At 45.4% G+C, this 15,018-nt stretch overlaps 1 protein-coding gene across 4 annotated transcripts in view; it reads left to right on the top strand.

Annotated features, from left to right (window-relative positions):
• Nucleotides 1-15,018, top strand: part of LOC124007627 (phospholipid-transporting ATPase IH-like) — a 118,840-nt gene that overhangs the window by 44,827 nt on the left and 58,995 nt on the right. For all 4 annotated transcript variants that reach the window (XM_046318265.1, XM_046318264.1, XM_046318266.1 and 1 more), the window contains exons 2-13: nt 6,083-6,205; nt 6,565-6,654; nt 6,807-6,995; nt 7,875-8,003; nt 8,325-8,428; nt 8,543-8,593; nt 8,709-8,773; nt 10,092-10,173; nt 10,609-10,759; nt 11,836-12,033; nt 12,116-12,289; nt 14,119-14,285. In XM_046318265.1, the coding sequence (XP_046174221.1) occupies nt 6,083-6,205; nt 6,565-6,654; nt 6,807-6,995; nt 7,875-8,003; nt 8,325-8,428; nt 8,543-8,593; nt 8,709-8,773; nt 10,092-10,173; nt 10,609-10,759; nt 11,836-12,033; nt 12,116-12,289; nt 14,119-14,285 (1,523 nt within the window). The remainder of the gene's footprint in view (nt 1-6,082; nt 6,206-6,564; nt 6,655-6,806; nt 6,996-7,874; nt 8,004-8,324; nt 8,429-8,542; nt 8,594-8,708; nt 8,774-10,091; nt 10,174-10,608; nt 10,760-11,835; nt 12,034-12,115; nt 12,290-14,118; nt 14,286-15,018) is intronic.

The following is a 15,018-nucleotide window of genomic DNA, read 5'->3' as shown; positions in this document are numbered from 1 at the left end:
CACTCATCACCTCACACTGGCCTCTTATGAACCACAGTTTACCAGAGCCTGGATGGCTGAACACATTTGCTTGTCTTACAGGTTATACTGAAAAACCACACTGGAACTTTGCGGATTATCCTCACAGTGGAATCAGTTCAAATCAAACATTGCGACAAACAGACCTTTTAAACAGCTGAGGTTTGATTGATTAGGTATGCAGAGTAGCAACCATTCAGGTGTTGATAAGATCATTCCCTGCAGCCTCTGTCTGGCTCCAGTGAGTGTGTCTATAGAAAGAACCAGGTCGGACTCTATCTTAGGCTAGGTTGACTATCTTAGGCTAGGTTGACTATCTTAGGCTAGGTGGAACTGTATCTTAGGCTAGGTTGACTACCTTAGGCTAGGTGGAACTGTATCTTAGGCTAGGTTGACTACCTTAGGCTAGGTGGAACTGTATCTTAGGCTAGTGGAACTGTATCTTAGGCTAGGTTGACTACCTTAGGCTAGGTTGACTATCTTAGGCTAGGTGGAACTGTATCTTAGGCTAGGTTGACTACCTTAGGCTAGGTGGAACTGCATCTTAGGCTAGTGGAACTGTATCTTAGGCTAGGTTGACTATCTTAGGCTAGGTGGAACTGCATCTTAGGCTAGTGGAACTGTATCTTAGGCTAGGTTGACTATCTTAGGCTAGGTGGAACTGTATCTTAGGCTAGGTTGACTACCTTAGGCTAGGTGGAACTGTATCTTAGGCTAGGTGGAACTGTATCTTAGGCTAGGTTGACTATCTTAGGCTAGGTGGAACTGTATCTTAGGCTAGGTGGAACTGTATCTTAGGCTAGGTTGACTACCTTAGGCTAGGTGGAACTGTATCTTAGGCTAGGTGGAACTGTATCTTAGGCTAGGTTGACTACCTTAGGCTAGGTGGAACTGTATCTTAGGCTAGGTGGAACTGTATCTTAGGCTAGGTTGACTACCTTAGGCTAGGTGGAACTGTATCTTAGGCTAGGTGGAACTGTATCTTAGGCTAGGTTGACTATCTTAGGCTAGGTGGAACTGTAACTTAGGCTAGGTTGACTATCTTAGGCTAGGTCAGACTGTATCTTAGGCTGGGTTGACTACCTTAGGCTAGGTGGAACTGTATCTTAGGCTAGGTTGACTATCTTAGGCTAGGTCAGACTGTATCTTAGGCTAGGTTGACTATCTTAGGCTAGGTGGAACTGTATCTTAGGCTAGGTTGACTATTTTAGGCTAGGTGGAACTGTATCTTAGGCTAGGTTGACTATCTTAGGCTAGGTGGAACTGTATCTTAGGCTAGGTTGACTACCTTAGGCTAGGTGGAACTGTATCTTAGGCTAGGTTGACTACCTTAGGCTAGGTGGAACTGTATCTTAGGCTAGTGGAACTGTATCTTAGGCTAGGTTGACTACCTTAGGCTAGGTTGACTATCTTAGGCTAGGTGGAACTGTATCTTAGGCTAGGTTGACTACCTTAGGCTAGGTGGAACTGCATCTTAGGCTAGTGGAACTGTATCTTAGGCTAGGTTGACTATCTTAGGCTAGGTGGAACTGCATCTTAGGCTAGTGGAACTGTATCTTAGGCTAGGTTGACTATCTTAGGCTAGGTGGAACTGTATCTTAGGCTAGGTTGACTACCTTAGGCTAGGTGGAACTGTATCTTAGGCTAGGTGGAACTGTATCTTAGGCTAGGTTGACTATCTTAGGCTAGGTGGAACTGTATCTTAGGCTAGGTGGAACTGTATCTTAGGCTAGGTTGACTACCTTAGGCTAGGTGGAACTGTATCTTAGGCTAGGTGGAACTGTATCTTAGGCTAGGTTGACTACCTTAGGCTAGGTGGAACTGTATCTTAGGCTAGGTGGAACTGTATCTTAGGCTAGGTTGACTACCTTAGGCTAGGTGGAACTGTATCTTAGGCTAGGTGGAACTGTATCTTAGGCTAGGTTGACTATCTTAGGCTAGGTGGAACTGTAACTTAGGCTAGGTTGACTATCTTAGGCTAGGTCAGACTGTATCTTAGGCTGGGTTGACTACCTTAGGCTAGGTGGAACTGTATCTTAGGCTAGGTTGACTATCTTAGGCTAGGTCAGACTGTATCTTAGGCTAGGTTGACTATCTTAGGCTAGGTGGAACTGTATCTTAGGCTAGGTTGACTATTTTAGGCTAGGTGGAACTGTATCTTAGGCTAGGTTGACTATCTTAGGCTAGGTGGAACTGTATCTTAGGCTAGGTGGAACTGTATCTTAGGCTAGGTTGACTATCTTAGGCTAGGTCAGACTGTATCTTAGGCTAGGTTGACTATCTTAGGCTAGGTGGAACTGTATCTTAGGCTAGGTTGACTATCTTAGGCTAGGTCAGACTGTATCTTAGGCTAGGTCAGACTGTATCTTAGGCTAGGTTGACTATCTTAGGCTAGGTGGAACTGTATCTTAGGCTAGGTTGACTATCTTAGGCTAGGTCAGACTGTATCTTAGGCTAGGTCAGACTGTATCTTAGGCTAGGTTGACTATCTTAGGCTAGGTGGAACTGTATCTTAGGCTAGGTTGACTACCTTAGGCTAGGTGGAACTGTATCTTAGGCTAGGTGGAACTGTATCTTAGGCTAGGTTGACTATCTTAGGCTAGGTCAGACTGTATCTTAGGCTAGGTTGACTATCTTAGGCTAGGTGGAACTGTAACTTAGGCTAGGTTGACTATCTTAGGCTAGGTCAGACTGTATCTTAGGCTGGGTTGACTACCTTAGGCTAGGTGGAACTGTATCTTAGGCTAGGTTGACTATCTTAGGCTAGGTCAGACTGTATCTTAGGCTAGGTTGACTATCTTAGGCTAGGTGGAACTGTATCTTAGGCTAGGTTGACTATTTTAGGCTAGGTGGAACTGTATCTTAGGCTAGGTTGACTATCTTAGGCTAGGTGGAACTGTAACTTAGGCTAGGTTGACTATCTTAGGCTAGGTGGAACTGTAACTTAGGCTAGGTTGACTATCTTAGGCCAGGTGGAACTATATCTTAGGCTAGGTTGACTATCTTAGGCTAGGTCAGACTGTATCTTAGGCTAGGTTGACTACCTTAGGCTAGGTGGAACTGTATCTTAGGCTAGGTGGAACTGTATCTTAGGCTAGGTTGACTATCTTAGGCTAGGTGGAACTGTAACTTAGGCTAGGTGGAACTGTATCTTAGGGTAGGTCAGACTGTATCTTAGGCTAGGTTGGACTGTATCTTAGGCTAGGTTGGACTGTATCTTAGGCTATGTTGGACTGTATCTTAGGCTAGGTTGGACTGTATCTTAGGCTAGGTTAGACTGTATCTTAGGCTAGGTTGGACTGTATCTTAGGCTAGGTTGGACTGTATCTTAGGCTAGGTTAGACTGTATCTTAGGCTAGGTTGGACTGTATCTTATGCTAGGTTGGACTGTATCTTAGGCTAGGTCAGACTGTGTCTTAGGCTAGGTTGGACTGTATCTTAGGCTAGGTTGGACTGTATCTTAGGCTAGGTTGACTGTATCTTAGGCTAGGTTAGACTGTATCTTAGGCTAGGTTAGACTGTATCTTAGGCTAGGTTGGACTGTATCTTAGGATAGGTTAGACTGTATCTTAGGCTAGGTTAGACTGTATCTTAGGCTAGGTTAGACTGTATCTTAGGCTAGGTTAGACTGCATCTTAGGCTAGGTTAGACTGTATCTTAGGCTAGGTTAGACTGTATCTTAGGCTAGGTTGGACTGTATCTTAGGCTAGGTTAGACTGTATCTTAGGCTAGGTTGGACTGTATCTTAGGCTAGGTTAGACTGTATCTTAGGCTAGGTTAGACTGTATCTTAGGCTAGGTTGGACTGTATCTTAGGCTAGGTTGGACTGTATCTTAGGCTATGTTGGACTGTATCTTAGGTTAGGTTGGACTGTATCTTAGGCTAGGTTGGACTGTATCTTAGGCTAGGTTAGACTGTATCTTAGGCTAGGTTAGACTGTATCTTAGGTTAGGTTGGACTGTATCTTAGGCTAGGTTGGACTGTATCTTAGGCTAGTTTAGACTGTATCTTAGGCTAGGTTAGACTGTATCTTAGGCTATGTTGGACTGTATCTTAGGCTAGGTTGGACTGTATCTTGGGCTAGGTTGGACTCTATCTTAGGCTATGTTGGACTGTATCTTAGGCTAGGTTGGACTGTATCTTAGGCTAGGTTGGACTGTATCTTAGGTTAGGTTGACTGTATCTTAGGCTAGGTTGACTGTATCGTAGGCTAGGTTGACTGTATCTTGGGCTAGCTTGACTGTATCCTAGGCTAGGTTGACTATCTTGGGCTAGGTTGACTGTATCTTAGGCCAGGTTGACTGTATCCCCGGCTAGGTTGACTGTATCTTGGGCTAGGTTGACTGTATCTTAGGCTAGGTTGACTGTATCCCCGGCTAGGTTGACTGTATCTTGGGCTAGGTTGACTGTATCTTGGGCTAGGTTGACTGTATCCTAGGCTAGGTTGACTGTATCTTAGGCTAGGTTGACTGTATCCTAGGCTAGGTTGACTGTATCTTAGGCTAGGTTGACTGTATCCTAGGCTAGGTTGACTGTATCTTAGGCTAGGTTGACTGTATCTTAGTCTAGGTTGACTGTATCTTAGGCTAGGTTGACTGTATCTTAGGCTAGGTTGACTGTATCTTGGGCTAGGTTGACTGTATCTTGGGCTAGGTTGACTGTATCCTAGGCTAGGTTGACTATCTTGGGCTAGGTTGACTGTATCTTAGGCTAGGTTGACTGTATCCTAGGCTAGGTTGACTGTATCTTAGGCTAGGTTGACTGTATCTTAGGCTAGGTTGACTGTATCTTAGTCTAGGTTGACTGTATCTTAGGCTAGGTTGAGGAGTGATATTGCCACTATGATGCATTTGTAAGAATACAGGAATGATGGTCGAAGCCTAGGTTTCCAGTTCAGGGTATTTATTAACTCATTAAAAAAGGCACCGCAAATGGACACAGGAGCACATGGGGGGTGGTGATATGGAATGGCTTGAAAGGCCAGTAGGTAAGGTTTTGGTCTGGAGGGAATACAAAGGGGACATGGATACAACACATTCACATACAAGACAAATTGTCAGAACTAAGGAGACATACAAAGTATAACATGTTAACCAAACATAAGACATGACCAATATCTATGGAACTCAGGATATACACTATATTCAGATGAAGGAGGTATTCTAAGGAAAGTATAGCATTATATACATGCTCTGATTGGCAATACACGCTAGAAAGTTAGTGTTGGAACGCCCAGAACGGGGCACCTGGCTCACACCCGGGAGGGTGTGACCCAGTTGACCTGGGGGATTATTCCGGGGGAATAATCAAATCCCCTCAGTGTCTCTCTGTCTGGGCTTGTCCAGCTTCTTGAGCTGGCTCACTGGTGATAAACAGACATGGGCAAACATGTAGCACTCTACTGGACGCAACCCATTGAGTAACTTAAGGCTCAGCAAGTAAGGAAATTACTTTAAGATGATATTATATTTGATTTGATTTCCCTCTTTTTATATTTGATTATGATTGATCAGATTCTATTCTATTTGACTATTCCAGACATGTGTGAAATCAGTGGGTTGACCTTCCTATGGTGTTGTGGTGTGTGTTGGTGTGTGTTTGTATATAGGCGTGTGTCATAGTTAGTGTTGAATGGGAGAGTTATTGTAAGGTGAAAGGCTTGTAGCCATCACTCATTTATCATTCCCCACCCGGTTACATGACTCAGAGGCCTTACTCACTGCTACTGGAGGTCTGTTGTGTTATGTTTGTTAGGTCGCCACTTTATTACACTCAACACACTCATTTATTCTGTTTGCGACTGTAATGCTATTGTGTCTGCCAGACTGTCTCTGCATTCAACAACACTAACCAAGTTTGGTGAGACAACGACATGTTGGCTGGAGCAGGAAGCAACTGCCTGACAACCAGCCAGTCAGGCCCCCAGCCAGGCAATGAGGCTACATTTGTTGCCCCTGTGTCTTCTCCTGTCCTGTCCTGCCCTGCCCTGATTTGTCCTGTCATGATCTGACCTGACCTGTGTGCTGACCTGGCATTGACCTTTGACGTCTTGACCTCTGTGCAGTGTGCTGGAGAGGAGAACTGGGTGGACACCAGGACGGTGTACATCGGAAACAAGGAGCCCCCACCGGGAGCAGAGGCCTACATTCCCCAGAGGTACCCCGACAACCGCATCATCTCCTCCAAGGTGAGAACCACAACCATGCTACAACCACATTACAACCATGTTATAACCACATTACAACCATGTTACAACCACGTTACAACCACGTTATAACCACGTTACAATCACGTTATAACCACATTACAACCATGTTATAACCACATTACAACCATGCTACAACCACATTACAACCATGTTATAACCACATTACAACCATGCTACAACCACATTACAACCATGTTATAACCACATTACAACCATGCTACAACCACATTACAACCACGTTATAACCACATTACAACCACGTTATAACCACGTTACAACCATATTATAACCACATTACAACCATGTTATACCATTTGCTGTTGCTTCCCTTTCCACAGTACACCTTCTGGAATTTTGTTCCGAAGAATTTGTTTGAGCAGTTTAGAAGAATTGCCAATTTCTACTTCCTCATCATATTTCTTGTCCAGGTCAGATCTTGACTGGTAGATTCAATTTGAGTCAATTTAAGGTTTTGTTGGCAAGAAATAATAAATAAATAAATAAATAATAATAAATCTGGCAAACGCAGAAGTTTCAGATGACAATAGATCATTCTCTCTTTCTCTCCCGCCCTCTTCAGTTGATAATTGACACTCCCACCAGTCCCATCACCAGCGGACTACCTCTCTTCTTTGTCATCACTGTCACGGCCATCAAACAGGGCTATGAGGACTGGCTCAGGCACAAAGCAGACAATGCTATTAACCAGTGTCCTGTGCACGAGGTGCAGCATGGGAAGGTGATCAGGAAACAGAGTCGTAAGCTGAGGGTACGTATCATCCTACAGCTGAAAACCTGGGTTCTTTAGATCAGGGGTTGGCAAACTTTCTTGCTTCATGACTTCAAAATATACCTAGCCTTCATGACTTCAAAATATACATTAATTTGGAGTCACGACCCACCATAAGGGTTGAGCAGAGAAAAAAATATAAACAGACCAAAGAATAAGTACCAAATATCATTTTGGCAGCGGAGAGAACATTTTTCAATTTTAAAGCTAATTTCCTGCAATTCTACACATTTTGTCATGGAGCTGAGAGAAAGTTGTGCAATTTTTAAGCACATTTCCTGCATATTTTAACATGGCTAATGCTGTGTTATTATGCTCAAAACATTCTAAAACAATCTATCTAGTTTTATTTTGTTGATTGTAAGTTCTCAAAGATTCTAGACTATTATATAAAAAAAAAATAAAAAAAATATATATATATATGTCCATTATCTTTTCTACACACTTTCTAATTTGGTTTTAGTTGTTTGCTTTCCAATTTTTTAAGTAAAATGTTTTGCAATGCACAACAAAGGTCATCCCGCTACCAACCTGGACTCGCAGTGACCCACAAGTGGGTCCGACCCACAGTTTGGGAACCACGGCTTTAGACAACTCAAGACTGTGTTATCCTATTGAGCTAAAGACATCTCTCTCATGCTCTACCTTCCAACCCACCCATTCTTTCTTCCTTCCTTCCTTCCTTCCTTCCTTCCTTCCTTCCTTCCTTCCTTCCTTCCTTCCTTCCTTCCTTCCTTCCTTCCTTCCTTCCTTCCTTCCTTCCTTCCTTCCTTCCTTCCTTCCTTCCTTCCTTCCTCCTCCCTCCCCCTCCCCCTCCCTCCCTCCCTCCCTCTCCCCCTCCCTCCCTCTCTCTCCCAGGTGGGTGATGTGGTGCTGATCAAGGAAGATGAGACGTTCCCCTGTGACCTCATCCTTCTCTCCACCAGTAGGGAGGACGGGACCTGTTTTGTCACTACAGCCAGTCTGGACGGGGAGTCCAGTCACAAGGTAACACTACACTCTGACAGAGAGAGAGGAGGAGGGAGATGGGAGAGGTGGCTGAGGCAGAGATAAAGAAAGAATGGGATAGAGTTGAGGGAGAACAGAAGAGTGAAAGAGAGAGTGAGCGTGGGAGACAGGGGACAGAGAGGAAAGAGTGAGTGAGAGAGAGGGTATGAGTGTGTATGTGAGGGATATAGAGAGATGGAGCGAAATGGAGAGAGAGAGTTTGTTTTCTGTTTCATTAGAGGGGTAGTGTGAGATGCGTCTTGGCTCGGTGTGTTCCTGATCTCGCTGTGACTCTCTCCATCCCTCCATCCCTCCACAAAGACCTACTATGCTGTGCAGGACACTAAGGCCTTCATCACAGAGGAAGATTTCGATACTTTACAGGCTTCTATTGAATGTGAACAACCACAACCAGACCTCTACAAGTGAGTGACAACACTGCACACAACACTGCATCCAGACAATCAGAAGTGGTTGTATAGAGAAAAACAACGCAAAACACACCAACTCACACATGCATTCCCTCTCTCCTTGGACAGATTCGTGGGACGAATCAATATTTATTCGGACAGAAACGAGCCCATCGCGAGGTAAATCCATACCCAGGAAATTGACTCCAAATTCAGGAAGTCATTGCTCGTGTGTTTGCACAAAAATAAAAATATATATATTCTAACAGAGAAGTGTGTTCTGTGTTTTCTTCAGGCCTTTAGGATCTGAGAACCTACTTCTCAGAGGGGCGACACTGAAAAACACACAGCACATATATGGTAAGACACTACACTGGGTGACCTTGTAATGACATCACTAATAGAATCTAAAGACACTACACTGGGTGACCTTGTAATGACATCACTAATAGAATCTAAAGACACCACACTGGGTGACCTTGTAATGGCATCACTAAATCTAAAGAACTACACTAAAGACACTAATAGAATCTACACTGGGTGACCTTGTAATGACATCACTAATAGAATCTAAAGACACTACACTGGGTGACCTTGTAATGACATCACTAATAGAATCTAAAGACACTACACTGGGTGACCTTGTAATGACATCACTAATAGAATCTAAAGACACTACACTGGGTGACCTTGTAATGACATCACTAATAGAATCTAAAGACACTACACTGGGTGACCTTGTAATGACATCACTAATAGAATCTAAAGACACTACACTGGGTGACCTTGTAATGACATCACTAATAGAATCTAAAGACACTACACTGGGTGACCTTGTAATGGCATCACTAATAGAATCTAAAGACACTACACTTGACCTTGTAATGACATCACTAATAGAATCTAAAGACACTACACTGGGTGACCTTGTAATGTCACTAATAGAATCTAAAGACACTACACTGGGTGACCTTGTAATGTTTTCATCACTAATAGAATCTAAAGACACTACACTGGGTGACCTTGTAATGACATCACTAATAGAATCTAAAGACACTACACTGGGTGACCTTGTAATGATATCACTAATAGAATCTAAAGACACTACACTGGGTGACCTTGTAATGACATCACTAATAGAATCTAAAGACACTACACTGGGTGACCTTGTAATGACATCACTAATAGAATCTAAAGACACTACACTGGGTGACCTTGTAATGACATCACTTATAGAATCTAAAATAGATTCCTAGTTTTCATTCATATAATGGGTTTGGAATGTTTAGAGGTTCCTTTCCAAATCATTAAGTTCCTGTGTTCACACTGTGGGTTGCATATTGAGGCCAGCTGCTGAGGCCTGTACAGACCTGTATGAGTGAGAATATTACAAACTGTCAAGCAGGAATGCCGTCATTACACTGCATGAGATGACATGACTGCAAGCCAAGTCTTATTATGAGATCAGATGAGTGTGATGGGAGTTGATTTCTCAGATAATTGTAGGACACCATGACAGTATTCAGTACCGACAGAGACTTGTCAGATCTGACTGGTATTATTGTCATCAGAGCTGCATCTCAATATTACAAAGTCATTCCCATTCCTAGTCTCTTTTCTTCATCTTCACAGATGTGAAATGTCTCTCCAAGTTGACCTTCTGGTTTGTGTCTCCTAGCTGTTGCCATCTACACTGGTATGGAGACCAAGATGGCGCTCAACTACCAGTCCAAGTCCCAGAAACGCTCTGCAGTGGAGAAGTAAGGCCCACCAACATGGTTGTGTTTTCCACTTTATGATGCGTGGTTACCATGTTTCCAGACAGGTTCACTTAACGTTAATTGCCATCTAATTGCATCATATCCATTTGCCCATAAAGACCCGTTCAGACCGTCCACCCTTCCTGAAGACATTCTTATGTCGTTTCCTCTACATCGGTCTCCCTCCTCTCTGTTACCCCTCCTTTCTGTCATCTCTCCTTTCTGTCATCTCTCTCCCTCCTCTCTGTTACCCCTCCTTTCTGTCATCTCTCCCCCTCCTCTCTGTCACCCCTCCTTTCTGTCATCTCTCCACCTCCTCTCTGTCACCCCTCCTTTCTGTCATCTCTCCCCCTCCTCTCACCCCCTCTCTGTCTCTCCCCTCTCTGTCTCTCCTCCCCTCTCTGTCTCCCCCTCCTCTTTGTCTCCCCCCTCCAGGTCAATGAATGCGTATCTGATAGTGTACCTGTGCATCCTGATCAGCAAGGCTCTGATCAACACAGTGCTGAAGTATGTGTGGCAGGCTGACCCGGACAAAGACGAGCCCTTCTACAACCAGAAGACTGACACAGAGAGGCAACGCCATATAGTAGGTTATAAAACTACAATCAATTTTATGCAATAGCTGATGTTTTTTTACCTCTCACTTTCCCTTTCTCTCTCTCTCCCTGTCACCTCTGACTGTCCCTCCTCATACCTCCCTCCCTCTGTCACCTCTGACTGTCCCTCCTCCTCCTCTCCCTCCTCTCTCTCTGCCTGTCACCTCTGACTGTCCCTCCTCATACCTCCCTCGCTCCTCTCTCTCTCCCTGTCACCTCTGACTGTCCCTCCTCCCCCTCTCCCTCCTCTCTCTCTCCCTGTCACCTCTGACTGTCCCTCCTCCCCCTCTCCCTCCTCTCTCTCTCCCTGTCACCTCTGACTGTCCCTCCTCATACCTCCCTCCCTCCTCTCTCTCTCCCTGTCACCTCTGACTGTCCCTCCTCCCCCTCTCCCTCCTCTCTCTCTGCCTGTCACCTCTGACTGTCCCTCCTCATACCTCCCTCGCTCCTCTCTCTCTCCCTGTCACCTCTGACTGTCCCTCCTCCCCCTCTCCCTCCTCTCTCTCTCCCTGTCACCTCTGACTGTCCCTTCTCCCCCTCTCCCTCCCCTCTCTCTCCCTGTCACCTCTGACTGTCCCTCCTCCCCCTCTCCCTCCTCATAACTCCCTCCCTCCTCTCTCTCTCCCTGTCACCTCTGACTGTCCCTCCTCATACCTCCCTCTCCCTCACTCCTCTCTCTCCCTGTCACCTCTGACTGTCCCTCCTCATACCTCCCTCGCTCCTCTCTCTCCCCCTGTCACCTCTGACTGTCCCTCCCCCCTCCCTCCTCTCTCTCTCTCCCTGTCACCTCTGACTGTCCCTTCTCCCCCTCTCCCTCCTCTCTCTCTCCCTGTCACCTCTGACTGTCCCTCCTCCCCCTCTCCCTCCTCATAACTCCCTCCCTCCTCTCTCTCTCCCTGTCACCTCTGACTGTCCCTCCTCATACCTCCCTCACTCCTCTCTCTCTCCCTGTCACCTCTGACTGTCCCTCCTCCCCCTCTCCCTCCTCATACCTCCCTCCCTCCTCTCTCTGACTATCCTTCCTCCCCCCTCTCCCTCCTCATCCCTCCCTCGTCTCTCTCTCCAGTTGATCCGGGCGTTCACAGACTTCCTGGCCTTCATGGTGTTGTTTAATTACATCATCCCCGTGTCCATGTACGTTACCGTGGAGATGCAGAAGTTCCTGGGGTCCTACTTCATCATGTGGGATGATGAGATGTTTGACGAGGAACTGGGAGAGAGGGCTCAGGTTAACACATCTGACCTCAATGAAGAACTGGGACAGGTAGGCTATACACACAGTACACACATTACACACAGTACACACACACACTCACCACTCTTACCTGAACGTGTGTGTTTTCCAGGTGGAGTACGTGTTTACAGACAAGACAGGCACCCTGACAGAGAACAACATGGAGTTTATAGAGTGCTGTGTGGATGGCTATGTTTACGTCCCTGATGCCATCTGTAATGGACAGGTCATGCCAGGGTCAACCAGCATGGACATGATCGACTCCTCACCTGGACCAGGGGGCAAGGTGAGACAGAGAGCCTCACTGATGGACTGTACGAATATGTAGAGGACAAGTTACCCCTCTCTAACCACTGATGCAGGGTCAGATATTGTTTCATTACCCTATGAAGACCAGCTGGATACTAACAGCCTTTACCTGGATGTCCTGGGTGAACCGTAACCCTATGAAGACCAGCTATATACTAACAGCCTTTACCTGGATGTCCTGGGTGAACCGTAACCCTATGAAGACCAGCTATATACTAACAGTCTTTACCTGGATGTCCTGGGTGAACCGTAATCCTATGAAGACCAGCTATATACTAACAGCCTTTACCTGGATGTCCTGGGTGAACCGTAACCCTATGAAGACCAGCTATATACTAACAGTCTTTACCTGGATGTCCTGGGTGAACCGTAACCCTATGAAGACGAGCTGGATACTAACAGTCTGTACCTGGATGTCCTGGGTGAACCGTAACCCTATGAAGACCATCTGGATACTAACAGCCTTTACCTGGATGTCCTGGGTGAACCGTAACCCTATGAAGACCAGCTGGATTACTAACAGCCTTTACCTGGATGTCCTGGGTGAACCGTAACCCTATGAAGACGAGCTGGATACTAACAGCCTTTACCTGGATGTCCTGGGTGAACCGTAACCCTATGAAGACCAGCTGGATACTAACAGCCTTTACCTGGATGTCCTGGGTGAACCGTAACCCTATGAAGACCAGCTGGATACTAACAGCCTTTACCTGGATGTCCTGGGTGAACCGTAACCCTATGAAGACCAGCTATATACTAACAGTCTTTACCTGGATGTCCTGGGTGAACCGTAATCCTATGAAGACCAGCTATATACTAACAGCCTTTACCTGGATGTCCTGGGTGAACCGTAACCCTATGAAGACCAGCTATATACTAACAGTCTTTACCTGGATGTCCTGGGTGAACCGTAACCCTATGAAGACCAGCTGGATAATAACAGTCTTTACCTGGATGTCCTGGGTGAACCGTAACCCTATGAAGACCAGCTATATACTAACAGTCTGTACCTGGATGTCCTGGGTGAACCGTAACCCTATGAAGACCAGCTGGATACTAACAGCCTTTACCTGGATGTCCTGGGTGAACCGTAACCCTATGAAGACCAGCTGGATACTAACAGCCTTTACCTGGATGTCCTGGGTGAACCGTAACCCTATGAAGACCAGCTGGATACTAACAGCCTTTACCTGGATGTCCTGGGTGAACCGTAACCCTATGAAGACCAGCTGGATACTAACAGCCTTTATCTGGATGTCCTGGGTGAACCCAAACTCAGAGTGACACTGATACCTTCTCTAAGGATGACACGTTCATCCACCCAGGGATCCAGTGTCACACACACACACACACACACACACACACACACACACACACACACACACACACACACACACACACACACACACACACACACACACACACACACACACACACACACACACACACACACACACACACATTGCTGTGTGCCAGGACTAGAGAGGGCCACTTCACTCTGGTGACCAGCCTGTGCCATTCCTTTGTCTTCTGTGTGTCTGTGTGTACGGGGACTAAGAAGCATGACCTTCAGGAAACATGGATTGTGTTTTACTATGGATCCAAATGATGTATTCAAAGTTTATGTTTCCTGTATTTATGTGTTGATACGTGTGTGTGTGTGTGTGTGTGTGTGTGTGTGTGTGTGTGTGTGTGTGTGTGTGTGTGTGTGTGTGTGTGTGTGTGTGTGTGTGTGTGTGTGTGTGTGTGTGTGTGTGTGTGTGTGTGTGTGTGTGTGTGACGTGTTCTCTGTGCTTGGCTTGTCAGGAGTCTGAGGAGTTGTTCTTCCGGGCGTTGTGTCTGTGCCACACGGTACAGGTGAAGGAGGAGGAGACAGTGGATGGCATCAAGATGGGTATCCACCAGAACAAGGCCACTTCCTTCTACATATCATCCTCTCCTGATGAGGTGGCACTGGTGGAGGGCATGAAGAGGTGACTGGCTTGACACTCACTCACTCACTCACCCAATCACCCACCCTCACTCACTCAATCACTCACTCAATCACCTAATTACTCTCACTCATTCACTTAATCACTCACCCAATCACTCACTCATTCACTCAATCACTCAACCAATCACTCACTCAATCACTCACTCAATCACCCAATCACTCACCCACTCAATCACTCACTCTCTCAATCACCCACTCACTCAATCACTCACTCAATCACCCACTCACTCAATCACTCACTCACTCACTCAATCACACTCAATAACACACTCACTCACCCAATCACAATCACTCACTCACAATCACTCAATCACTGTCGCTCAATCACTCACTGACTCGTGCACACACACACAAAGGCAGAACGCCTTTCCTCCTCCCAGCCATTTGAAATAAACTAGATAGATAGATAAGAACTAGATAGATAGATAAGAACTAGATAGATAGATAAGAACTAGATAGATGGATAAGAACTAGATAGATAGATAAGAACTAGATAGATAGATAAGAACTAGATAGATGGATAAGAACTAGATAGATAGATAAGAACTAGATAGATGGATAAGAACTAGATAGATAGATAAGAACTAGATAGATAGATAAGAACTAGATAGATAGATAAGAACTAGATAGATAGATAAGAACTAGATAGATAGATAAGAACTAGATAGATAGATAGGAACTAGATAGATAGATAGGAACTAGATAGATAGATA

This window comes from Oncorhynchus gorbuscha, linkage group LG21, assembly GCF_021184085.1.
Source record: "Oncorhynchus gorbuscha isolate QuinsamMale2020 ecotype Even-year linkage group LG21, OgorEven_v1.0, whole genome shotgun sequence".
NCBI lineage: Eukaryota > Metazoa > Chordata > Actinopteri > Salmoniformes > Salmonidae > Oncorhynchus > Oncorhynchus gorbuscha.
This window is presented reverse-complemented; position numbering and strand designations above follow the sequence as displayed.